The sequence below is a fragment of the Theropithecus gelada genome, chromosome 8 (assembly GCF_003255815.1).
Source record: "Theropithecus gelada isolate Dixy chromosome 8, Tgel_1.0, whole genome shotgun sequence".
Lineage (NCBI taxonomy): Eukaryota > Metazoa > Chordata > Mammalia > Primates > Cercopithecidae > Theropithecus > Theropithecus gelada.
The window spans coordinates 10,065,411-10,091,117 of NC_037676.1; the positions used below are offsets into that span (position 1 = coordinate 10,065,411).

General features: G+C 49.2%; 1 protein-coding gene across 2 annotated transcripts; it reads right to left on the reverse strand.

The window, feature by feature from the left end:
* Positions 1–736: 736 nt before the first annotated feature.
* Positions 737–25,647, reverse strand: CLN8 (CLN8, transmembrane ER and ERGIC protein). 2 transcript variants are annotated; one of them, XM_025394844.1, is made up of 3 exons: positions 17,203–17,370; positions 9,918–10,582; positions 737–1,255 (listed from the first exon to the last, which is right to left on the reverse strand). In XM_025394844.1, exons 2-3 carry the CDS (start codon positions 10,458–10,460, stop codon positions 938–940), a joined length of 861 nt encoding a protein of 286 aa, XP_025250629.1. In that variant the 5' UTR covers positions 10,461–10,582; positions 17,203–17,370; the 3' UTR covers positions 737–937. The 2 variants fall into 2 exon arrangements, with proteins under 2 accessions (XP_025250629.1, XP_025250630.1); XM_025394845.1 differs by lacking the exon at positions 17,203–17,370 and adding an exon at positions 25,345–25,647 and having other exon boundaries at positions 738–1,255.
* Positions 25,648–25,707: the final 60 nt, after the last annotated feature.

The following is a 25,707-nucleotide window of genomic DNA, read 5'->3' on the forward strand; positions in this document are numbered from 1 at the left end:
GACCACCGCAGGCTCTGGTTGGTGGGGGTTAGACTCCAAGGAGTCTCTGCTGCTACCGGAGCGTCACTATCCCTCAGCGATGTCTTTGTACCCTTTGCCACCAGATGGCACTGCCGTACACCTGGGTTTAGATTTTTTTTTTTTTTTTTGAGACAGAGTCTTGCTCTGTCACCCAGGCTGGAATACAGTGGTGTGATCTCAGCTCACTGCAACCTCCACCTCCTGGGTTCAGGCAAGTCTCCTGCCTCAGCCCCCCAAGTAGCTGGGATTACAGATGTGTGCCACGACACCCGGCTAATTTTTGTAATTTACTAGAGATGGTGTTTCACCATCTTGGCCAGGCTGGTCTCGAACTCCTGGTCTCAAGTGATCCGCCTGCCTCAGCCTCCCAAAGTGCCGGGATTACATTGCGTGTGAGCCATCCTGCCCAGCTTAGAATTTCATATGCTGGGAAACTTTAACAAGAAACAAATTGTATTATGTTCTATCTTAGCCCAATTCTCTCCAACTGAAAACAATGTGACTTCTGAATAAGACACACGGCATATGAGTGTGTGGCTGGAAAGAATCGACGCTGACCCACCCGCCCAGTGGGAGGCACTTTACTATGAAGCCCTTTCCAGCATTCAGACAAAGCCACCCCACTCCTCAACAGGTGTGACGCCCCCAGACGCCATGGACTCCTCTCCTAGATGCTTGACACGGTCTGGTGCGGCTACACTGACAGAACCTGCCAGGACATTCACAAAATTATAATTTCTTAAAAATACTTTGCAGCTACTTCAAAATTAATACTAATGAGAAATAAAGTTAGTATTGCCCTCAGAACTAAACACAAAACATTCGCTGCCTCATTAATTCAAAAGCCATTATTCACGGAGCTTCCCAGAATCGGTGTACCGGATCCGCTGGTGCCCAGGAGCCCCGGCCGGAGCAGCTACGGCCTCTTCTTCTGCAGCAGCTGCCCGTTGCCTTCTGGCCTGCTCTTGGCTTCTGGCTGTGCAAAGTTCCAGTCCACCGGACTGAGAAGCTGCTGAGTCTTCTTGTGGGTCCAGTACGGATTGATGATTAGTGTGAGCAGCGCCAGTCCGACAAGGAAGAGTGCCAAATGAGGCAGATACAGGCTGCTGACCAGGCCGTCCCAGTGCCAGAAACACACCCACCACATGTGGTAGGTCAGGACCATGCGGCAGTGAAACATGTGGATCATCAGCCACTGGTTGAGCTTCCAGAACAGAGACTCGGACCAGCCCGCCTGCACGGAGACAAGACAAACGCACAAGTTAATACGAAACTGCCAACATTCATTCTTCACATCACAAAGAGGTATTTGCTACCTTACTTACCAAGCAAAACAAATTCATTTCAAAGCAACAGAATTTCCTCCCCAGGGCTCTGCTCTCACTGGGACTTCATTCTGAAAGGAGGCCGCCGGCTCCGTGGGCGCGCCTGGGCCAGCAGGGTTGACCCTTGCCCGCTCATGCTGTTCTCCTGCTCCTCTTGCTTTTGACTTCCGTTCCCTAAAGCTATGATAAATTCAACCTTTCTTTCGGTCTCCCTTCAGTCTTTGTTTTATCTTGAATTTGCACATATTAGGTAAATAAGCAATATTTATTTGGCAAAACCAGACACAGGTATCTCAAGCTCCCATACCTAGACCCTGGGAAGTGATGAGGTCATGCGGGTGGGGCCCCATGATGGGATTAGTGTCATAAGAAGAGGAAGAGACCAGAGCCTTCCCCTCCTCCATGCTAGGACACAGCCAGAAGGTGGCCATGTAAACCAGGAAGTGGGTCTTCACCAGACACGAATCTGCTGGTGCCTTGATCTCAGACTTGCAGCCTCCAAAACTGTGAGAAAGGAATTTCTGCTGTTCAAGCTACCTAGTCTATGGCAGTCTGCTGTGGCAGCCTAAGCTGACTAATACAGTATACCACCCCGGCAAAATATTCTAATTGGGCCGGGCACGGTGGCTCATGCCTCTAATCGCAGCACTTTAGGAGGCCGAAGTGGGTAGATCACTTGAAGTCAGAAGTTTGAGACCAGCCTGGCCAACATGGCAAAGCCCACTTCTAATAAAAATACAAAAAAATTAGCCAGGCATGTAATCCCAGCTAATCTGGGAGGCTGAGTCATGAGAATCATTTGAACTTGGGAGGCAGAGGTTGCAGTGAGCTGAGATCGTGCCACTGTACTCTAGCCTGGAGAAACAGTGAGACTCTGTAAGACTCTGTCTCAAAAAAATAAAATAAAAAGTTCTAACATGTTCTTCTGGTAGTTTTGAATATTTAAAGCCCCAAGTATATTAGCTTTTATCGACAGTCCCCTACTCACAATGGTTTGACTTACAATTGTTTGATTTTATGGTGCCAATGTGATACACACTCAGTAGAAACTGTACTTCAAGTACCCACATAACCATTGTTTCAACTTTCAGTATAGTATTCACTGAATTACGGGAGCTGTTCAGCATTCTGTTGTAAAACAGGCTTTGTGCTATAAGATTTTGCTCAAGCGTAGGCAGATCCAAGTCTTCTGGGCATGTTAAAGGCAGGCCAGGCTGTATACCATGATGTTTGGTAGGCTGCTTGTATTAAACACATTTCCGACACAATATTTTTAACTTATGATGAGCTTAATGGGATGTAACCCCAACCTGAGTCGAAGAGTATCCATTCTAAGCCTGGACTGAAAAAATAAATGTGAGGGAAATTAGAAGAGAAAGGCCAGCAGAACGGAGTAGCCCAGCCTGCCTCACACAGCTGTCACTGGAGTCTTTCCCAGGTCTCAGAGGGGACATCGGGGCTCCCACATGTGCATCACGGCAGCCTCACGCACACACACGCCTTCAGAGACCGCCAGTGCCGCTTTCCACAAACATCACCCCAACCCCGGGTGCAAACGAAACGCTCCCACCTGTGTTTGGGACCCTCGGTGGGCCGGGACCACACACTTCCCACGCACTCAGCATTGCTGAAGCACAACGAACACTCAGGAAGAAGAGCAGAGGAAGCAGGATCCAAAACAGGCCTGGAGCCTCCAAACTGAACGGGACAGGGGAGAAACTCACACAGACCAGGAGAACCCGTGGCTGTCAGTTCTGGACGGTTAAGTGACGTGGGATTGAAACGAAATGTGAAGAGTTAACACTATAACTTAGTTCTTACTTGTGAAAGTAGAGAGTTAGGCTACAAGTTCTTGGAGGTTCTTGATATGTCTAAACCAAAAGTCCCAAATGTAGCTGACTCTCAGCCCCTGGGAAGACTGCAGATCCTGGTTTGCCTGGGCAGTCCCTGACATCCTTGTCTGGGTGGTAAACAGTATAGTCACTCTGACAACTGGCCACAACCACCAGGTCCAAAAGTGGTGAAGGACAATGCTGGACTTTGGCACAGGCAAGTTTTCGATCTCACACCTCCCTCAGACCCACAGTGGCAGGACCAGGTGGGCCCAAACCCAGGTGAGACCTGACAACTGCACCGACAGCAGTGTCCAGGGCTCAGCGCCTGTTCAGTCCACAACGCAGTGTCCGACAGCAGTGTCCAGGGCTCAGCGCCTGTTCAGTCCACAACGCAGTGTACAGACAGACGGTGGCCCACACGAGATCATAATGGAGCTCAACAGTTCCTATCATTTACTATTTTACTATACTATACTTTTATCATTATTTTGGAGTGTACTCCTTCTCTGATGAAAATAAAGTTAACTATAAACAGCCCCAGGCAGGTCTTTCAGGAAGGTCCAGAAGAAGGCACTGTCATCACGGGAGGTGGCAGCCCCATGACTGTTACTGCCCCTGAAGTCTCTCCATGGGACGAGCTGTGGAGGTGGAAGACAGTGATATGGACGATCCTGACCCTGTGCAGAGCTAGATGAATGTGTATCTGCGTCTCAGATTGCAACAATTTAAAAAAAATTTTTTTTAATTAAGAAAAGTTTACAGAATAAGGGTATAAAGAATATATATATATATATACACACACACACACACACACACAATGTATTTGTGTTTTAAGCTAAGTGTGATTACAAAAGAGTGGAAAAGTTTTAAAAATTTAAAATTTATAAAGTAAAAGGGTTACAGTAAGTCAAGGCTAATTTATGATTAAAGAAATTTTTAATATAAATTTAGCATTGCTTAAGTACACAGAGTTCATAAAGTCTACAGGAGTGCACAGTGATAGGCCCTCACACTCACCACTCATTCTGACTCACCCAGAGCAGCTTCCAGTCCTGCAAGCTCCATTCCCAGTTCACGCCCTGCATGGGTGTGCCATTTTTCATCTTTAACACGGTATTTTTACTATACTTTTCTATGCTTAGGTATGTTTAGATACACAGATATTTACAGTTGTTTTACACTTGCCTGCAGTATTCAGTACAGCCACGTGCTGTCCAGGTGTGCAGCCTGGGAGCTATGGGCTCTGGTGCATAGAGCCGAGGGTGGAGTTGGCTTAGACACGTGGAAGGGCACTCTACGACGGCTGCTCGATGACGAAATAGCCTAAGGACACACTTCTCAGAACACACCCGTCGTTGAGCAACACATGACTGTACATGGAACAGTATCACACACTGTGTACTCTTTTGGGTCTGGGTAACGTCTCTGACCGTGTCTATGTAAACCATCCATATTGCTGCCCACCCCTCTGCTGCGTGGACAAACTCAGCTCACAAGCCCTTTCCACTGATGATGGGGCTTCAGTAGGATGCAGTCTGAGGCCAAATGAACAGCGTGGCTAAGACAATCCCAGTAGCCCTGTTCGAGTGAACATGTGGGTGCACTGGGGTCAGGCACAGACCTATGCATGGAGTCGCAAGGACACCAGAAGTCTCACACACTGTTTTCCCTCGCTAGTTATCAAACTGGACACTCAAGCATTTATCAAACGGCTGACACAAACTAAAGGAAAGACAATGCTCCTTCTGTCACGCAGTGGACTGCAGCATGGCTACACGAATGTGTGCCACTCACAGAGTCCAGATTCCAGAACCTTCTGTCATCACGTGTGTGTGTACTGGAGCAGGGCCACACACACATCTGCCCCTCACAGATTTCACTTTCCAGAACCTTCTATCATCACGTGCGTATACTGGAGCAGGGCCACATGCATATCCAACCCTCACAGATTTCACCTTCCAGAACCTTCTGTCATCACATGTGTGTGTACTGGAGCAGGGTCACATTCATATCCAACCCTCACAGAGTTCACCTTCCAGAACCTTCTGTCATCACATGTGTACTGGAGCATGACCACACATACAGCTGCCCCTCACAGATTCCAGTTTCCAGAACCTTCTGTGTGAACAGAAGCACAGTCACATGCAAGTATCCCCCTGACAGATTCCATCTTCCAAAATCTTCTGTCATCATTTGTGTGCTGGGGGACTGCCATGCATGTGTGCCCCTCATGGATTCCAGCTTCCAGAATCTTCTGTCATCATGTGTGTGGAGCACCACCACCCATATGTGTGCCCCTCACAGATTCAGCTTCCAGAATCTTCTGTCATGTGTGTGCTGGAGCACCACCACACACGTGTGCCCTTCAAAGATTCAGCTTCCAGAATCTTCTGTCATGTGTGTGCTGGAGCACTGCCACACGCACACACGCCTGCCACAGATTCCCTATGGAAGACTGAGAATCGTCTTTGCTATGACCTGGCGCCTGGCACAGGGCCTGCAAGAGTGCTCATTACTCCTCAAGAGAGCGTATGGTATCAACAGGAGTGAAAAGTGTGTGTGAAGACAAAACACTGAAGAGTCGACGTTTTGAATGTCCGAATCCTCTGCATTAGCTGGAAGGCCCCACACAGTGATGAACTGTACAGTACACCGTGCACTCAGTCCCAGGCTCTTGCGAGCTCAGTCTTCATTCACTCGGCCATTCCCTCACAATTCACAAAAAGTTCTCCTCCACCATTTTCCTCACTTACTGAAAGCAGTCATCTTAAATTATCAATAGTCACATCAGAATATAATCACTACCTTAAGTTTAGAAAACTCAAAGCTTGAGAACTGAGAGTTCTTTGGTTTTACTAAGGCACTAAAACTGTTGTAGTCAAAGTCACCAAAGGCTCTGAAAAAAGAGGCAAAATCTACAGGAACAAAATCTGTGACATAACACATGCCAAGCTCTGTCGCCCGGCAGTTATATCCATACTTAAATATACAGTTGCCCTCAGTATCCTTGGGGGACTGGTTCCTGGGCTCCCTGCAGATACCCAAAGCCACGGATGCTCAAGTCCCTTACATAAAATGGCTTTGTATGTGCATATAACCTAAGCACACTGTCCCTTACTCCTTAAATCATCTGTAGACTACTTATAATGCCTAATACAATGTAAGTACTATATAAAATTGTTACATTGTATTGGTATTTGTTATATTTTTTATTGTTGTATTATTCTAAATTTTTCCCAAATATTTTTGATCCACAGTTGGTTGAATCCAGACACAGAACCCATGGAATCAGAAAGTCGACTATATACATACATATATGTACACACACACGTATAAATAATATTAAAACTGACAGTGGGTTTTGGTTTTTTGTTGATATACGGTCTCACTCTTGCCCAGGCCGGAGTGCAGTGGCGTAATCGCAGCTCACTGTAACCCTGAACTCCCAGGCTCAGGTGATCCTCCCACCTTAGCCTCCCAAGTGACTGGTACTACAGACGTGTGCCACTATGCCAGTTAATTTTTGTATTTTTTGTAGAGATGAGGTTTTGCCATGTTGCCGGTCTTGAGCTCCTGGGCTCAAGTGATCTGCCTGCCTTGGCCTCCCAAAGTGCTGGGACTACAGGTGTGAGCCACCGCACCCGGCCTGACAGTGTTTTTATATCACCTCATTTGTATTTTGAACTAGTGAGTCTGTGGATAAATCATGTTTAGATGTTTGAGTCCTATGTAATTCGAAACATTTCAGAACCAAATCTAAGACAGAAATCTAATACGAAGAACAAGCCACTGTGCTCGACTTAGACACCCATCCTAAATTGATTGTCATATTTTGTCTTTACATCCTTTAGTTCTGATCAAATCAGACCTTGATGGGGGAGAAATGTTGAATCCTCATGCCCTACTGCTATGCGAGAATCTATCAGCTTTAAAAGAATTTCAAAATTTTAGACACAGTGTTTTCTTACTGCATTTACTATTATTTCAACTAGAGCGAAATAGAACTATGTAGACATACTGGCCCTGAGCTATATTAATTTAGGTTATAATTTTCTGTTATTGAGGTCTGTTGGCTTTACACAGTTAACATGAGCAGGGTTAGAAGTAAATACTTAAATAACCCTTTCTCCATTCTACACAAACAGCACCCTAAAAGCTTTAGAGAATGTGCAAACTCCAAAATGAAGTCTCGCTCTGAGCCTGTCCTCCTGGAGGCTGGGCTCCACCACCACACCTGGGGAGGGAGAACCGCTGGAGACGCCTGTGTCGGCGAATCCTGCAGGAGGCGCTGTCCCCACACCCGGCTCCAGGAGAAGCACAGATAAAACCCTGGAGAAATCCAACACTGCTTTCCCTCAGGACTGGAGAGACTGATTCATTTCTTGTTGTTTTTTTAAAGAACTTGTAATAAAAAAAAATACAAGGTAATTATTAATCTATTTCTTAAAACACGCTAATGACCCCAAACACACGATCTTGTGGGATGTATTAATAATTCAGTCACTGTTTACCACTCGGGACATTGATGCGGTATTGATGTTTAGGGAATCGATGTGAGTCAGCGCCTCTGCTTTCCTTTCAAGAACTCTATTTTCTGCCACAGCCAAGTGACTCCTGAAGTCTGCTGTTTTCAGGTGAGAGGAGCAGGCAACGCGGGGCGCAGGCCAAGGCCTCCTCCTCCAGCACACACCTCTCCACTCCACGCTGATCTCACGCCAGACAAACCCGGGGAAGTCACAGCCCTGCCCTACATCCCCAGAAGCCCGCGCTCTTATGGAAATAACGCCTACAAAGAGAAAACTGGAAAACTGCATGCCACGCACAGGACGCTGATAAGGTCCCAGGTCACAGCATCGTTCCTAAAATGACCCCACACTTAGACCAGCAGCTTCATATTCAGTCATTTGCTCAGCAAGGGAACTCAGTAGCCAGGTCACTGAGGGCCTCTTTCAAACCATTCATAGTTCCAACCCTTCTTCCCTGGTAAGGTCTACCTAAATCACAACTGCCCCCAAACTCCTCCTGCCACCGCCCAAACCATGCACTCACAAGGACGTTTCCAGTATCACCTGCTGTGGGCTCCATCTACTTCCATGGCCACCCTGTGAGGCTCTGCACTGGCGATAACTGTGCCCGACTCACCCTCATTCACTTGCCTTAACTCCTACGTGCCCCCCTCTCCTCCTGCACAGGGTCCCCCCATCTGGGGCCATGGCTTCTCTGCACTTTCCTGTCACTGTGCTCACACACCCCATCTGGTGCCAGATGGGGCCAACCTCAGGGGACAGCAGGAACACAAGCTCCTCCTTGAGTTCCCAGGTGCCAGCAGTGCCTGACACGCGGCTGGCGTCCATGGGGGTTACGCGTGAACAGTCGGTACTGTTTACACTTCAGTGCACTTTTGATGGACTGATACCATCTACCCACCCAGACCCCAAAGGCAAGAGTGATTTGTTATGCTTATGTTTCCTCTCAAGGCTACCAGTCTCCTGTACACAAGAAACGTGCAGTAACACAACCCATTCGTGTGAATGGTGGAACATTTGCAGGATCTCAAATTTAATATCAAATATTGCATAAACAACGTGATGGGTCATAAAAGATAGCAAGAATCTATGTAAAAACAATTTTAAGGCTGGACACGGTGGCTCATGCCTGTAATCCCAGCACTTTGGGAGTCCGAGGCGGGCATATCACTTGAGGTCAGGAATTCGAGACCAGCCTGGCCAACATGGTGAAACCCCGTCTCTACTAAAAATACACACACATACAAAAATTAGCTAGGCGTGGTGGTGGGTACTGTAATCCCAGCTACTTGGGAGGTTGAGGCAAGAGAATTGCTTGAACCTGGGTGGCGGAGGTTGCAGTGAGCCGAGATCGCGCCACTGCACTCCAGCCTGGGCAACAGAGTGAGATTTCGTCTCAAAAAAAAAAAAAAAAATTAAATTGTTTAACATGAAGAACATTTTGACATCAACATGACAATCAAGTGACAAACATTTTTAAAACATGTTCTTCAAAAACAAAGAAAGTGCTAGGCAAATAACTCTGCAACGTCCCAATACTTCTGAGCACTACTAAAACAACCTTATTCAAAACTAAAAAGCAAGCAAGACACGTGTGTACACACATATATTACTTTACTTTTTTTAAAGTATTAGAAGAGGCCAGGCGTGGTGGCTCACACTTGTAATCCCAGCACTTTGGGAGGCCCAGGCGGGCAGATCATGAAGTCAGGAGTTCAAAACCAGCCTGGCCAACATAGTGAAACTCCGTCTCTACTCAAAACACAAAAAGTTAGCCAGGCGTGGTGGTGTGCACCTGTAGTCCTAGCTAACTCGGGAGGCTGACGCAGGAGAATCGCTTGAACCCGGGAGATGGAGGTTAAGTGAGCCGCGACTATGCCATTGCACTCCAGCCTGAGCGACAGAGGGAGACTGTCTCAAAAAAAAAAAAAAAAAATAGAGATATATATAAAAGTATTAAAAGAAAGAAAAAAATTAAGTGCTTCCAGACACTACTGAGCCATAAGATCTACTGAGCTTTCTTTCCTTAAGGAGTAGAGAGCCGAAAAGATTTAAAATTAAGAAAATTGCATTCAACTAAAATGAGTCTGTAACTGAATGTGTATGCTGCAATCCCACCTGCTGTTGAGTTTATGGCAGCGTCCAAGACATTCTAGCCAGTGATTAAATGTGTGAGGCATGTGTCATCTTCTGCTGACACATGCACTTACCTTTAAGAGCATCCAGGAAATGCAGGTAAAGGGCGTGCTCATCTCCAGGAGCAATGTGGTCATAGCTAGATAGTGGCCAGCTCGGAGATTGACCAAGCAGCCAAGAAACCCTAGAAAGGCAAAGAGATGGTGGACAACCAGAAACAAGTCAAATGTCCGGAAGGCCACGTTGGACAGGTGGACGGCGACATTTTCAAAGAAAAAGAATCCCGTTGCTGTTGTGATATGAAACCAGCACCAGTTCTGCTGGCCACGTGCCCTGTCAGCGTGAAGCACAGGGTCCCCCAGCAGAGCCCACAGGCCCGCGGTTGTGCTCTGAACACCAAAGACTGCACGCGTGGCCGCCAGGTCCCAGAAGACCTTCTCTCTGGCCACCAGAGAACGGTACGTGGCATTCAGGGAGGAGGACAGCTGGTGGCAGACCACGAAGACGCCCAGGTAGAAGACAAAGCCAGCGACCATCAGCGTGGAGCGGATCCCCCAGGATGCATAGTCCAGGTCAAAAATGCTCTCTGATGTGCCCCCATCGCCCACGGGATTCATTGTCCACACTGTATTCCAAAGGAGTCCTGGGCCCAACACGGGCCGGGCCCTACACTGTGTCTTGTCTAAGGAAATGAAGTCCGTGCAGCGGTCCCTGGGACTGTCACGTGTCCATCTTCAATCTAAAGAAAGAAAAGATCATTCATTTTATGTTGACTCAACAGAAGCAAGGACACATCACTACCCCAGTAACGCAAACATTCAACGACAAATTAATTCTGTACCTTATTCTTAATGCATTTACCAGGATACATAAACATACCAAGATAATATCCACTGACAGTATAGGACGAAAGAAAATGAAACTAAAGCTAGAGCGGTCCAGCCACGAACAGGAGGCTGGAGCAGTGCTGGCAGGAACACGAGGTCCTATGCTCGTCCTATGTGCACCCCACCAGCAAGGCTCCCGCCTTCACAGCAGCCCCAGTCAGTCACACAATTCAAGCATCGCAGGATGAAACATACTTAACTCGTTGCACTGGGATACACTTTGTTACAGCACTGAACTTCTGCTGTTTGATCCTAGTTAACACCCCAAGGATGTCATGAGAACCTGTACTCCTGTTCTTCGTGTTATTCCTTGGTTAAGGCCATGGAACGGCTTCTCAACACCGGCAGGGAAGGCCTGAACTCCTGATTGTGGCCTATGGCACTCTGCAGAATGCGGCCTTCTATGGTTCCATTCTCACCACCCCGGCATCTCACTCCATGCTACAGCCTTCCAGTCCTTTGAAAACATCATGCTCTCCTGTACCTCCGGGCTCTGCAGCTGCTGGGCTCTCTCCCGGGAAAAGTCTTTACCTCCCCGCAGGTGGCGCTATCTTACCTGTCAGGTCCTCACTTAAAGGCCATTTGCTCCAGATGCCCTCCCAGAGCAGGGGAGTCCCACGGACTGGGTTAAGTATCTTGACTACAAGCTCCTGATGCATCCCCCAGATACTCATTTTTGATACAAGTGCTTACTAAATCCTCACCTCCACTGGACAGCAAACTCTGTGAGGGCACAGATCACACCTGCCTTCATCACAGCATCTCCTCTGCCTGATGCAGCACTGGGTCCACAGCGGGCCCTCAAGAAACATTTATGGAACACATGAACAGACGCTGAATCACGCTCAAGGGGTCCAGTTTACCTAAGCCTGAACCTGTCTGCAAAGCTACAAACACCAGAGTCTCAAGTTCTCAAAACTGGAAGGGACCTGTGATTGATTCCAGCCTTTCCTTTCACATGGCAGGAACCCCAGGCACACAACGAGGACATAGGAACGGCTAGCGACAAAGCCTCAGATCCCCTCTTCCCCCCTCACCCAGTATGTAGGGACTTGCCCAGATAATGGAATTTCTGCCGGGAGTGGGGACTCTTGTCACTCACACCTAGCAAACAGACAGCAGGGCTGGGAGCACCTCACTCCCCAAACAGCTGGACCCTCTGCTCTCTGGAAGGGACCCCAGAATTGACTGAATTGTGAGGCAGCACGACTAGAGCCAGAAGCATAGGAGGGGCCACTCACTGTGGCCATTCAGCAAAAACTCGCCAATCATTATTCAGGCAAAAAGGTCGCTGTGACCACACCCCAAGGGCATGGGAAGCACCAGCTCACTCCAGCATGCACTGAATGTGAGTCCCGGGACCTGATGCAAATGACAAGGGAGCACTGATAACTCCCAACCTCTTGGTTTGATAATGGTCATGTAATCAAAGGCAAAAATAGTACGAGTGTTTGTCTGTTTCTCCATCGACACTCCAGATTTAACACAGACTAGCTCTGTGAGAACACAGATCTGATGCCGGGAAAGACAGCACTGGCATTCATGTTTCTCCCTAGAGAAACGGCTCCCGTGTCACGCTGCCCCTGGTGCATGTGTTCAGGGCACACAGGTGTGCTCTCTGATAGATGCTATGGATGACGACTGAAGGGCTGCTGTGCCGACGTGTGCCCTCGTGACCCACGCTTCTGGTCATGCTATATCAAGACTCCAGTGTACTTACACATCTCCAAAAGCACTTCTGTTAACTTGTACACAAACCAGGTTGAACATGGTATTAAGGGGCTGGCAAGAGCACTTGGCTCTGGTATTCAGTGTGCAGCAAGGCATCCCTGAGCCCCTATGCGCTTCCCAGAGCAGATCAACTTCAAGTGCAGCCTAATGCCTGGAGGGGGGACGGCTTACCAGCATTAAAGAAAAGCAGGCTGGGTGGAAAGGACAGGTGTCAAGCACAGAATAGCAATCCATTAAAAGGATTCCCCTGAACAACACTGTTAAAGGTTAAAATATGGACCCCTCCTAAAACTTCTTCCTGTGCTTTTCCACAAGTGGGTCATGAGATCTGGGTTACAGGTCCCATTTTGCCACAGGTGCATCAATGTGCTGCTCTTGGCCAAGACCACTAACTTCTGTGGGACCTTTGCCTTGAGACGAGAGAGTCCCCGCCTCCAGAAGGCTCTGCCCAGAGCAGTGACTCAAACCCACCTCAGTGGAAGTGGTTAGCCCAAGTGATGCTTCAGGAGGTCTTTGGTTTGGTCAAGGTGAGAAGGACTCCAGGACATGAGAACCAAAAACCAAGAAGAGCAGTTGGCTTAGTGGGTTCTGATCTTGGTTTCTCTATTTAGAAGCTAAGAAAACAAGTTTCAGGCCGGGCGCAGTGGCTCACGCCTGTAATCCCAGAACTTTGGGAGGCCAAGGTGGGTAGATCACTTGAGGTCAGGGGTTCAAGACCAACCTGGCCAACATGGCCAAACCCTGTCTCTACTAAAAATACAAAAATTAGCCAGGCGTGGTGACGCACACCTGTAATTTGAGCTACTCAGGAGGCTGAGGCAGGAGAATTGCTAGAACCCAGGAGGTGGAGGTTGCAGTGAGCCGAGATCACATAACTGCACTCCAACCTGGGCAACAGGGTGAAACTCCATCTCAATTTAAAAAAGAAAGAAAGAAAACGAGTTTCTTTCTTAACCACCCTGGACCCCAGTGTCTGACTACGGGAAAAAGAAACACACAGAGCAGGCCGGGTGCAGTGGCTCACACCTGTAATCCCAACACTTTGGGAGGCCAAGGTGGGTGGATCACAAGGTCAGAAGTTCGAGACCAGCCTGGCCAACACGGTCAAACCCCAACTCTGCTAAAGATACAAAAAATTAGCCAGACATGGTGGCACGTGCCTATGATCCCAGCTACTTGGGAGGCTGAGGCAGGAGAATCACTTGAACCCAGGAGGTGGCGGTTGCAGTGAGCTGAGATTGTGCCACTGCAATCCAGCCTGGGCAACAGGTTGAGACTCTATCTCAAAAAGAAAAGAAACATACAGAGCAGTGGAAATGAAGCACCTACTATGAGCCAGATGTTCAACCAGTTTGTGTGATCTCCACCTGAAGAGCGCATAGCTACCAGGTCTTCAAGTTTTCCAGATACCTTTGTGGAGAGATTACCATATCTACAGAAAAATGGCAGACAGGTGAAAGACGCTGAAACAGAAACAGGTGAGCCAGAGCTGAGAGTGGGCAAACCCTCCCGGCAGTCAGAGAACAGGTGCCAATTAGGGATGCAGAAACAGCAGATTATAAAGACCAGAATGCTTACCGCCCCTTCCAATCCTGTAGCGAATCCCTGTTCTGATTCTTTGCTCAGACCTCCTGATTATGTGTGTTTCTACACAGTAGTGTGCACAGGAACTCTCTGGGTAAGCTGGTGCTGTTCTAGTCTAACTCGTGACTGTGCGTCTCTGAGCTTCGTTAGTGCCAACCAGCATCTTCCAGCCAGGAGTTCACAAAGGAGGTGAACTCCTCAGCTCTCTCAGCCATGAGGGTAGAAGGCCAGCCCCAGAGGCAGGGTCCCGCCCAAGTGGCCAGTCTTCCTGGAGTCCTGCAGAGCTCTGCTGTCCCTCTGTGGCGTCAGTGTTGTAATGAGAACAGCTGTGGTTCACCCCAAGTCACAAGGCAGGCACCCACAGAAGTGTGACTAGGCCTTGTTCTGATAGGCAGCAGAGAAGGGGTATGGGAAGAGTTCAGCTTCTCCTTTTGTTTCTATTTCTGCTTCTTGACCCAACCACACCCTCTCACTCTTGATATGCAAAATGGGACACAGGGGTTCCCACTGTTGCCTTGCTGTGCTCCACAAGGCTCAGGCCACACAAAGGAGTCCTTAAGTGTAATGCACAGCTGGAAGTCGCTGTTCCTTCCATGGGAAAAGCTGGAGGCCAAACCTAATGGACTTATCCTGTTCTTTCACTCTGGAAGGCTTCCAAGCCCTTCCACACCAGCCCCTTTCCTCTCTGCAGTAGAGAAAGCAGAGCCGGAGAAGAAACAGCTCCTGGAAGGCCACCGTTTCTTGACTCTGCAGATCTTCATTTTCTTTGGGGAAAATGTATACAAAAAGCTTGTCTTCTAAGGTTCTGTGGTTTCAGCTCTTCTGTTGCACTGAGCCATGCAGTTTTTAGTAATCTGAATGCAAACACATCAGTAAGAGTGTTAGCTCTGTTGCTGCACTGTGACCAGGAACCAGGCTCAGTGGCCACAGGAACCCTTCGGCTCTGTCATGCATCTATGCGCTCCTCCGGTTTACTAGGGGCTAAACTGCTAAGGATACCAGCATTTTTGTGTTTTGTTGACATAGTTTATCCAAACTTGGAAGTGAAGTCAAAAAGGAAAAAACGGTTGCATGCTTTTTTCCCTAACACAAGTTGAGTGTTTTACAACCCCGACAATCACTTGACTTTCTAGGAGAAATAACTAAACTATTTACCACTGATTGAGGGTCACACATTTTACAATCTGTAAAGTTAATTCTCCTTCCATCAAGAAGAAAAGACAATCCCAAAACCTGTGGCTTCAATGCACACAGGATATTCACCAATCTTATATCTAATCCGGCAATCTTTTCTCAGCATTCCTTTTACCCACTCACTCATAAAATCCTAGTTTTGCGTATTCTCTTTTGAACTGGCACTCCTATCCTGCTGGATACTGCATTAGTGACTGAAATATAACCTGACAAGAGCTATTTACATGAGAATTATACTCCTAACATTTGGAAATTATACATTGATGGCTGGTAAAAATATGTTTTCCAAAATCAAAAGAAATACATGTTTAATACACAAAATTCAGAAAATATAAACAAGCATAAAAATACAAAAATAAACACTCACAATCCTCTTACACAGCTCCAAGCACTATCACTATTTTTTGGTGCCTGCTGCATCAATTGTTTTTCTAGATATAAACTCTTCCTTTTTACGTAAAAGGGGATAACAGCATACAAGCTGCTCCCTGGCCTGCTTCTCTTCTCTTAGCAACAGCTAATCCTCTTCGGTAAAACGGCTGCAGGGACTCCACCATTTACCCACCCGATGTCCTGCCAGGCTTTTGCCCAGTTCCTCGTTATCATGAGACATTCTGTAGTGAACATCTCGAGGCCACCTGGAGAACCTGCGCTCTTTTTACGGAAACTGCATGCTCAGGAAGAACTTCCTTAAAAACCACAGCCTCGATGACAGCAAGTCTGAAAGGCAGGCACAAAAGTGTTCAAGCTCCGTGGGGAGCTGTGGCCATCTCATATTCCCTCCATCACTTACGCTTCCTTCACCATTGCTCACTGCTTTTTCCTCTCACAGCCTTCCCGAAAAGTTGTATGTAAATAAAACTCAAAATATGGGAGTGAGGTAAGCAGAAGCTGGATAATTACAGATTTCACACAGAGGGTAAACGGAAACAGGAGTCAGAAACAGCCGCCTCGCCCCAGTCTTTCAGAGAACAGTCACAGCAGAATCCACACAGGCTGGGGAGCCCCTGGCTCCCCTCCTTACTGTCCACACCCAACCCCAACCCAGAGCAGCTGGCGATAGGGCCCAGAGCCCAGGCGGCTCCCACCCGCTGCTGACCCGACCCAGCGCCCGCTCTCTCCGCCCCCGTCCCCCCCTCCTCCGCACACCTTGGTGACCTGACCCAGCGTCCCTCCCTCCTCCTACAGGTGCTGACTGACCCAGCGTCCCTCCGCCTCCCACACCCTGTTGAGCACCACCTTGTCCCCTTCCGCCCCTGCTAACTCGGTGACCAGTGGAGGCCACACCCACGTGACACCTGCTGTCCTGGACAGCAGCTCTGACAGCACCTCTGTGGCTCCGCAGGAGCCGCCTCCCTGCCTCGTGGGCACACAGGTGAGCTGACCATACTTGCCCGGCCGGTCTGCGGAGAGCGAGGTCAGGTGCGACGCCTCCGCCTCCGCCTCCGCCTGTCCCCTCCCACAGTCCGGCATCCGCGCCGCTCAAGGGCTCCAAAGTCAGCGTCGCGGTGAGGAGCCCCCCAAGCCCACCATGCACCCGCGCGGGCAGAACTCCGGGCTGCAGGGCTCGAACGCCCCCCACAAGCTACTGTCCGGGAACGGCACGGCCGGGGGTGCCGCACGCCCACCGGAAGGCAGGGCTGGGACCGCGGACGCTAGGAGCCACCCCAGCCCCTCACACGGGCTCCCTTACCTGGGCTCCCCGACCCCTCACCGGGGCTGCCCCTCACGTGGACTCCCGCGCGCCCATCTGAGTTCCCCCTAAGCTGAGTTCCCGGCCCCTCACCTGGGATCCCCGGCACCACCACCCGGGCTTCCCGGCCCCCTCACCTGGGCTCCACGCGCGCTCACCTGGGCTGCCCCTCACCTGGGTTCCCGGCCCCTCACCCGGCTCCCCGCGCCCTCACCTGGGCTGCCCCTCCCCTGGGTTCCCGGCCCCTCGCCCGGCTCCCCGCGCGCTCACCTGGGCTGCCCCTCACCCGGGCTCCCCGCGCTTGGCGCCGCCGCGCGCCTGCAGGACTCCCGGCACTCACTGACGGCACTGCCGCCCGGTCACGACTGGCCGGCGTCAACCACTGCCCGCGCACGCGCACGCGCACGCGCTCTGCCCTCGGGGGCGTGGCTACGAGAGGCCCCGCCTAGGCGCTACCACGGCGGCGGGCGCGGGGGGCGGGGCGGCGGGCGCGCAGAACATCGGCCGGCGGGAGGGGCGGGGCCTGCGGGGGGCGGGGCCTGGCTGAACCCTGGCGGGCGGGGTCGAGGGGGCCGTGGAGCTCCGCGGGCCGCCTCGTCGCGTTGCACCCGGAGGGGGCCGAGGGGACGTGAAAGCTGCGGCAGAGCCCGACCGCGCCGTTCCGCAGAGCAGCCCTGGCCCGGCTGCGGCTGAGTCGCGCTCCGGGTGTGGACGGAGCCGGAGCCTCCCCGGGGTGCGCGCTGAGTTCACAAGGCCCAAGTCCCGGGCCTTCAGGTCTTGACCGAGCCCATCCCCGGCCCTTCTGTGCCCACGCCTGAGTTTTTGTCTGTAGGAGTTTCAGCAGTTCGCTAAGGTTGTTATTCGAGTTATTTATGTTTCTTCTCTCTAATATGTTTGTTCCCTCTTTAAAATCGACATCTAGAGGCGTACCTACCACTTAATTGGTGATCAATACAGTTCGTTGAAAGAACCGATAGCAAGCGATCGATACAGAACATCTGCAGTGGGAGTGTCCGCCTGGCGGGGGAGGCCTCGGGGGCTAATGGAGCTGAGGGTATAGTGGGCCTTGGACCCTCGCTTTTTTCCTTTCCTGTACCATGAAGATAACTGCCTTATCTCCCCCTCATGACTGTTTTGGGGATTAAATAGGACGTTTAAATTACCAACGCTCTTTGAAATAAACATTTCAAAATTATTATAACCCTTTAGTACACGTGGGAAAACGTTGACATTCATGTTCAAGTTTATTTTTCTGCTGGCTCATTTAGGTTTGTTGAAACCTTGAGTCCCTAGGATTGTCTAAGAACATGGGTAAATGTGTGTGGAGGCCTCCCTGGAGGCCGGAGAACTGCCAGCAGCGTTCATGGTGTTAGAGGAACAGGAACCTAGGAGAGCCAGGGTGACACCGTTTTAAAATCAACCTATCGTGGCCAGTGCGGTGGCTCACGCCTGTAATCCCAGCAGTTTGGGAGGTAGAGGTGGGGGGAACACCTGAGGTCAGGGGTTTGAGACCAGCCTGGCCAACATGGGGAAACTCTGTCTCTATTAAAAATACAAAAAAATTAGCCAGGTGTGGTGGTGGGCACCTGTAATCCCAGCTACTCAGGAGGCTGAGGCAGGAGAATTGCTTGAACCCGGGAGGCGGAGGTTGCAGTGAGCCGAGAACACGCCATTGCACTCGAGCCTGGGCAATAAGAATGAAACTCTGTCTCAAAAAAATAAAAATAAAATAAACTCCATCTTAAAACCAGTGAAACCACCGTTGCAAAATTGTAACTGAGACAGTGAAAGAGACAGTGAGAGATCTGACCTAACCAGCTCCGCTCCATCCTGCTTTTAACCTCCAAACTGTCCTTGTTTATTCTTGGGTGTAGGCCAAAGTAACTTTGGAAGAAACTTGGTTTATAGTTTCCTGAAACAAATCCCTTTCTTGCCTGGGGACTAGACTGCCTTTGTAGGACCAACAAATTAGCCACAAGATTGCAGTGGCTCAAGCCTGTAATCCCAGCACTTTGGGAGGCCGAGACGGGCGGATCACGAGGTCAGGAGATCGAGACCATCCTGGCGAACACGGTGAAACCCCATCTCTACCAAAAAATACAAAAAACTAGCTGGGCGAGGTGGCAGGTGCCTGTGGTCCCAGCTACTCGGGAGGCTGAGGCAGGAGAATGGCGTAAGCCCGGGAGGCGGAGCTTGCAGTGAGCCGAGATCGCGCCACTGCACTCCAGCCCGGGCGACAGAGCGAGACTCCGTCTCAAAAAAAAAAAAAAAAAAAAAAAAAAGATTAGAAATTATGGCTTAGGATTCATGCAGCTGGAGGTTACAAGATTCTGACCCTTCTTGAATTGCTCCTGGGGATAACATCACTATTGAAAAAGCTAAGATCAGTGCTTGAGATATTTTGCAGATCTTGCACTTGCTGGATCAGCTGGGACCATCCAGATGGATAAACTGGCTCATCTCATCTTGTGGCCCCCACCCAGGAACTAACTCAGGCCAGGAGTACAGCTTTGATCCATATGATTTCATCTCTGATCTGACCTCTCAGCACTCCCAGCTTACTGGTCCCCTACCTACCAAATTATCCTTAAAAACTCTGAACTCCAGGGCTGAGCATAGTGGCTCACACCTGCAATCCCAGCACTCTGGGAGGCCAAGGCAGGCGGATCACTTGAGATCAGAAGTTAAGACCAGCCTGGCCAACATGGCAAAACCCCCTCTGTACTAAAAATACAAAAATTAGCCAGGCATGGTGGTGCACACCTGTAATGCCAACTACTTGGGAGCCTGAGGCAGGAGAACTGCTTGAACCCTGGAGGCGGAGGTTGCAGTGAGGTGAAATTGCACCATTGCACTCCAGCCCGGGCAACAGAGCAAGACTCCATCTCAAAAACAACAACGAAAACTCTGAACTCTGAATTCTTGGGAAGATTGATTTGAGTAATAATAAAACTCTGGTCTCCCGCACAGCGAGCTCTGTGTGAATTATTCTTTATGCAGTTCACCTGTTGTGATAAATCAGCTCTGTCTAGGCAGCAGGCAACACGAACCCGTGTGGCGGTTACACTAGCCTGTAATCCCAGCTACGTGGGAGGCTGAGGCAGGAGAATCGCTTGAACCTGGGAGGCAGAGGTTGCAGTGAGACAAGATCACGCCACTGCACTCCAGCCTGAGCAACAGAGCGAGACTCCATCTCAAAAAAAAAAAAAAAAATTGGATGGTTATAGTCATGCTAAGATGTAGGTATGCACTGAAATGCCACAAAGTACATCCACAAAGTACTAGATTTTGTCACACCGTCAGCCCACCTGCACTTACATATAGCTTGGCTTATACACTGATACAAGATGCCTTTGAAAGAAAGATGGCACCTTCCTCCTCCTGCTTTCCACAGGCGTCCCACTCTGCATCAGAGCAGCTGTCTTTCACTGCACTCTGCGACTCCCTTGAGCTCCTCCCTGCGCCAGATCCGAGAACCCTCTCTTGGGGTCTGGACTGGACCCCTTTCTCCAGCAGCATTGGGTTCCTCGGATTCACACTCACAACATGCTGAGGCCTGTCTTACAAAGAACGAACTGAGGCTTAGAAAGATGAAACCAAAACCTCCTCAGTCACGTGGCTGGTAAGTTCCTCAGCTTGAATTTAAACATTCCAGGACTGCGTCTTTCCACTCGGCCATCTTTAAAGCAGAATGATAAAACGGTTTTGTTTGCTAAAAAACAATCACAGGTATAACCAGTACTCATGTGGGATGTGGAAGACTGAATGAAACCCAGGCGGATTCCCAGCTTGCTGTGTCACAGCTTGGGCACTGCTGTTTACAGCCTGTGTACTCCCCTCCTGCCCTGCCTCCCACAGGTGTCTCACCTCCTTCCCCGACAGATCGAATGACACAACAAACGTTCATCTTGGGCGCACGGTGTGTCTGGCAGTAGGCTAAGCCCTTTGGTAAATTGGTTCTTTCAAACATCACAGGTGTCTGAGGCAGGCACCATTATCCACATGTCATAGAAAAAAAAAAAAAAAACCAGTGTTCAGTGAGGCTGAGGTTAGCAATGTGCACCTCCACACACTGCTAAATGACAAAGCTGAAGTTTGAAGTACGATGCCATGAGGTGTCTGGAGAAGACAATCGAGATGGCTTAATCGAGGTGTCAGGGGACTGTCTTACTCTTATTTTCTGCTCACCTAAGCAATATGCGCTCATTGCGAGGTTTGGTTGTTCCATTACAGAACAGACAGACAGTTTTAAAAGCCATTAGCAGAGGGACGGGAGGAGTTCTCTTCTGCCTGTTTCTTCCTCCTACACAGAGCAAAATGACTGTGTTCTCAGAGGGCTGTGTAGTGAGCGAGAGAGGAAGAAGAACGTCCCTGATTTTAAATCCACAGTGTCCTTCACCAGTGAGCAATAGGAATTCTGTGGGTGGGAGAGCAGGACCGCTGTGCTTGCAAACAATTTTGTGCTTGCAAACAATTTAAAACACGGGAACCTAAGTTCAGGATCTGCTGACAGCAAGTCCGCAGTAAGCATAAGGGTCTTTGGACTCCCACAGATCAGATGCTCAGCTTCTCAGCCTCACTGTGGCAAAGACTCTCCCTGACCTAACTCCAGGCACTCAGGGCTCTGACCTGGGCCCCGGCCCCTTCCGTCCAAAAGAATCCTGCTGAGTCAATGCAATGACAATTCCCTGCCCCGGTATCTGACCATCCTCCTCATCCCCCCCCCCCGATATCTGACCATCCTCCTCATCCCCCACCCCCTGATATCTGACCATCCTCCTCATCCCCCACCCCCGATATCTGACCATCCTCCTCATCCCCCACCCCCTGATATCTGACCGTCCACCTCATCCCCCACCCCCTGATATCTGACCGTCCTCCTCATCCCCCACCCCCTGATATCTGATCATCTTCCTCATCCCCCACCCTCAGTATCTTATCACCAGGCCTGCCTGCGGCAGAAATCCTGCCAAGTGGTTCTAACAAGAACCCCCCTGGCCTAATGTCACCTCTTCATAGTTTTCCATCTGCCCTCACCTGCTCCATGGCTGTGCATTCCCATTTTTCTTGTTATACTCAGAGTTGAGCCCAGTCCCACTGCAGTGGCCCCGCACCTATCGCGATTCCCTTGAGACTGTAAAAAATAAAATTCTAGTCCCCCACAAACCCCCTCAGCCACGAGCTTTCCAAACTAAACCTTAGAGACTAGTTCAGACCGTGATGGGAAGTGGGGGTTGGACAGGCTCCTTATAACCTCCTTCCGGGCACAGCTGACCTGCATTAACATCAAAGCAGAGATCCTAAGACTGACAAAACAGACTCTGCAGCAGTAAGATACTACATTCCAACCTGACTCTAGTACAGCATCATATGACAGAGAGCAGGCCCTGGAAGAAATCAAGCATTTTACCCCAGAATATATTTATTTGACATATTTTGAAGGGGCCCCACACAGCTGTCTCTCGAGGGGAAAATCTACATCCCGCCAGAATCCCCTTCCCTTTCCAGGTCTTTTCCCTGATCTAGGAGAGATTTAACTAAGAGTCTGGCACCTCTTTTAGGTCCAATAAGAGCTCTGAAGATAAAAAAACAAAAACAAAAACAAAAACAAAAAAACCTTGGTCTCCACAACCTTTATCTTTTTTTTTTTTTTTTTTTGAGACGGAGTCTCGCTCTGTTGCCCGGGCTGGAGTGCAGTGGCCGGATCTCAGTTCACTGCAAGCTCCGCCTCCCGGGTTCACGCCATTCTCCTGCCTCAGCCTCCCGAGTAGCTGGGACTACAGGCGCCCGCCACCTCGCCCGGCTAGTGTTTTGTATTTTTTTAGTAGAGACGGGGTTTCACCGGGTTAGCCAGGATGGTCTCGATCTCCTGACCTCGTGATCCGCCCGTCTCGGCCTCCCAAAGTGCTGGGATTACAGGCTTGAGCCACCGCGCCCGGCCTTCCACAACCTTTATCTTAACCCAGACAATCCTTTCTGTTCATTCCAGGTCTTAACAATAATAACTTAACTCTTTCAATTAATTGCCCATCAGAAAATCGTTGACTCCACCTGTGACCTGGACACCTCCCACCTCCATCCCTGGAGTTGTGTCACCTTTCTGGACCAACCACTGGACACCTTACACGTATGGACTGGCAACGTGTACACTGGACACCTTACACGTATCGACTGGCAACGTGTACAGCTCCACACACTGCTAAATGACAAAGCCGGATTTTGAAATACGATGCCGTGAGGTGTTTGGAGAAGACACAACTGAAATGATGTCATGGAGGTGGCAGGGGATCGTCTTGCCCTTTTCTTTTTTTCTGCCTGTAACTTCTGTCCCCCTAAAATGTATAAAATCAAGCTGGAATCCAGCCACCTTATGCACCAGTTCTTAGGACCTCCTGGGGTTGTGTCACCAATCATGGTCCTCATATTTGGCTCAGAATAAATCTCATCAAATATTTTACAAATTTGACTCTTTTTGTTGACAAGTCTGTCACACCGTTTTTTAATAAGGGCCGTGTGTAATGTTTTCTTTAGCAACTGTGGCAAAATTAAACCTTCTTCGAAATAAAGAGAAAAAGAACTCATTATAGAAAACCGTCTTTGTGCTGATGTGGGCATTCACTGTGTTCATTTCTTTTTCCAAAAAGTGTATCTTTCTTAAAAACTGAAAAATATTGAGCCACAAAACACAGTGCCGATGGCTTAAATGCGGGACACTCGGGATATCGTACTAAAGGGCTCTGATGCTGTCTTCATGATCTCTACGCAGGGTGTTACTTCTGCTGGCTGTGTGACCTTGGAGAGGTTGCTTAACCTCTCTGAGCCACAAGTGTAAAAGGATGAGATTGGTCCCTAAAGTCTCCTCCAGCATTAAAGCTAGATGATCCTGAATCTTCTGCTATTTGAGGATCAGACAAACAACAGTGGACACGGTTATTCCTGTTGAAAATGATAACCCTGAGATAATGGCCATAATTATCTTGGTACCCAAAGAAGCCTTAAATCCTCATTGGACGAAGACATTGCCATAATAACCAGCCTTTAAAAAGTGCCCATAACAACCAACCTTTAAAAAGTGCCCAGGCATGGTGGCTCGCGCCTATAATCCCAGCACTTTGGGAGGCCGAGGTGGGCGGATCACCTGAGGTCAGGAGTTAGTGACCAGGTCGGTGAAATCTCGTCTCTACTAAAAATACAAAAATTAGCTGGGTGTGGTGGCACATGCCTGTAATTCCAGCTATTCAGGAGGCTGAGGCAGGAGAATTGCATGAACCTGGGAGGCGGAGGTTGCAGTGAGCTGAGATTGTGCCACTGCACTCGAGCCTGGGCGACAGAGCAAGACTCCATCTCAAAAAACAAAACAAAACAAAACAAAAAAAGTGCCCTGACAAGATCACATTGATTCTAGGGCTACAAAGACAGCTATTGTGGGGCCACCATAGCACACCATCCTCTAGGCCCCCTCCCATGGGGACATTGGGCGTGTCTGGAGACGTTTTTGGTTGTCATGACCTGGGGCGAGAGGTAGGTTGCTGCTGCTGACCTTCAGAGCGGAGAGCCTACTAGGCTTCCGACAATGCCTGGGGCAGCCCCACAGTAATGGCCCAGCCCCAACATCAATGGTGCTGAGCTTGAAAAATCTATATCCTGGAAAAGGACACATCTTCGCTTAAAAACTAAAACTGTAGAGAGGGACGCTGCACTCAAAGTGGACTTTCCGCTGCCCCAAGTATTAGGTCTTCTTTCCAGCTTCATCTCGTGGAATGATATCAAATGGCACTTGAGTGACCTAAAGGATTTTAGTGCAGCTTTAGGAAATGCTTAATTAAGGCCGGGCGTGGTGGGTCACCCCTGTAATCCCAGCACTTTGGGATGCCGAGGTGGGTGGGTCACTTGAGGTCAGGAGTTCGAGACCAGCCTGACCAACATAGTGAAACCCCGTCTCTACTAAAAATACAAAAATTAACTGGGTGTGGTGTTGGTTGCCTGTAATCCTAGCTACTTGGGAGGCTGAGGAAGGTTAATTGCTTGAACCCGGGAGGCGGAGGTTACAGTGAGCCGAGATCGTGCCATTGCACTCCAGCCTGGGCAATAAGAATGAAACTCCGTCTCAAAAAAGAAAAAAAAAAGGAATGCTTAATTCATACCTATAGAGAAGTATAATCACTTCGATTTATTTTTCACCCCTGTTACTGTTTTAGGAACAAATTTACAGACTGAAACCTCGCCTCCCCTCTCCCCCAAACACACAGCATAATATGGTATAAATCAACTATGTAGATGTATAAAAGATTTTGAAATTTAGTGAAATTTCGTGTCTTTAAAATGTCAGGTAGAATGTTACAAAGCAGGCAGCTCCAGAAAGCAACTCAGGGAAGTGGTGTATTTGTTAAACACCAAACAGTGAAAACTTACCTAAGAGTTTTCTCTCCGAATCTTCCCACACAGCAGCATCGAGTTTAGCTTCACAGACAAGGATGTGAAACTTGGGATCAGCTGGTCAGACACCAAGAACAGGACTTAGGACATGAAATTACAATTCACATTTCCCCCTCTCCTATGAAATAACTAGACGCACACAGTCGTGAGGGGACGAGATATGGAATGTCCTCTGTCTCACCGGGAATCCGCATTTCACATCCACTCGCGAGTCTCCTGCCTGGGACAAGGGCGGAGCTGACTCATTCTGAAGATGACTCTGCAGGCAGGGAGTTCATTCCGGAGGAGGCTAGAGCCGCTCAGCATGAAAAGAGGGTGTAACAGGATGTTGTCTCTGCT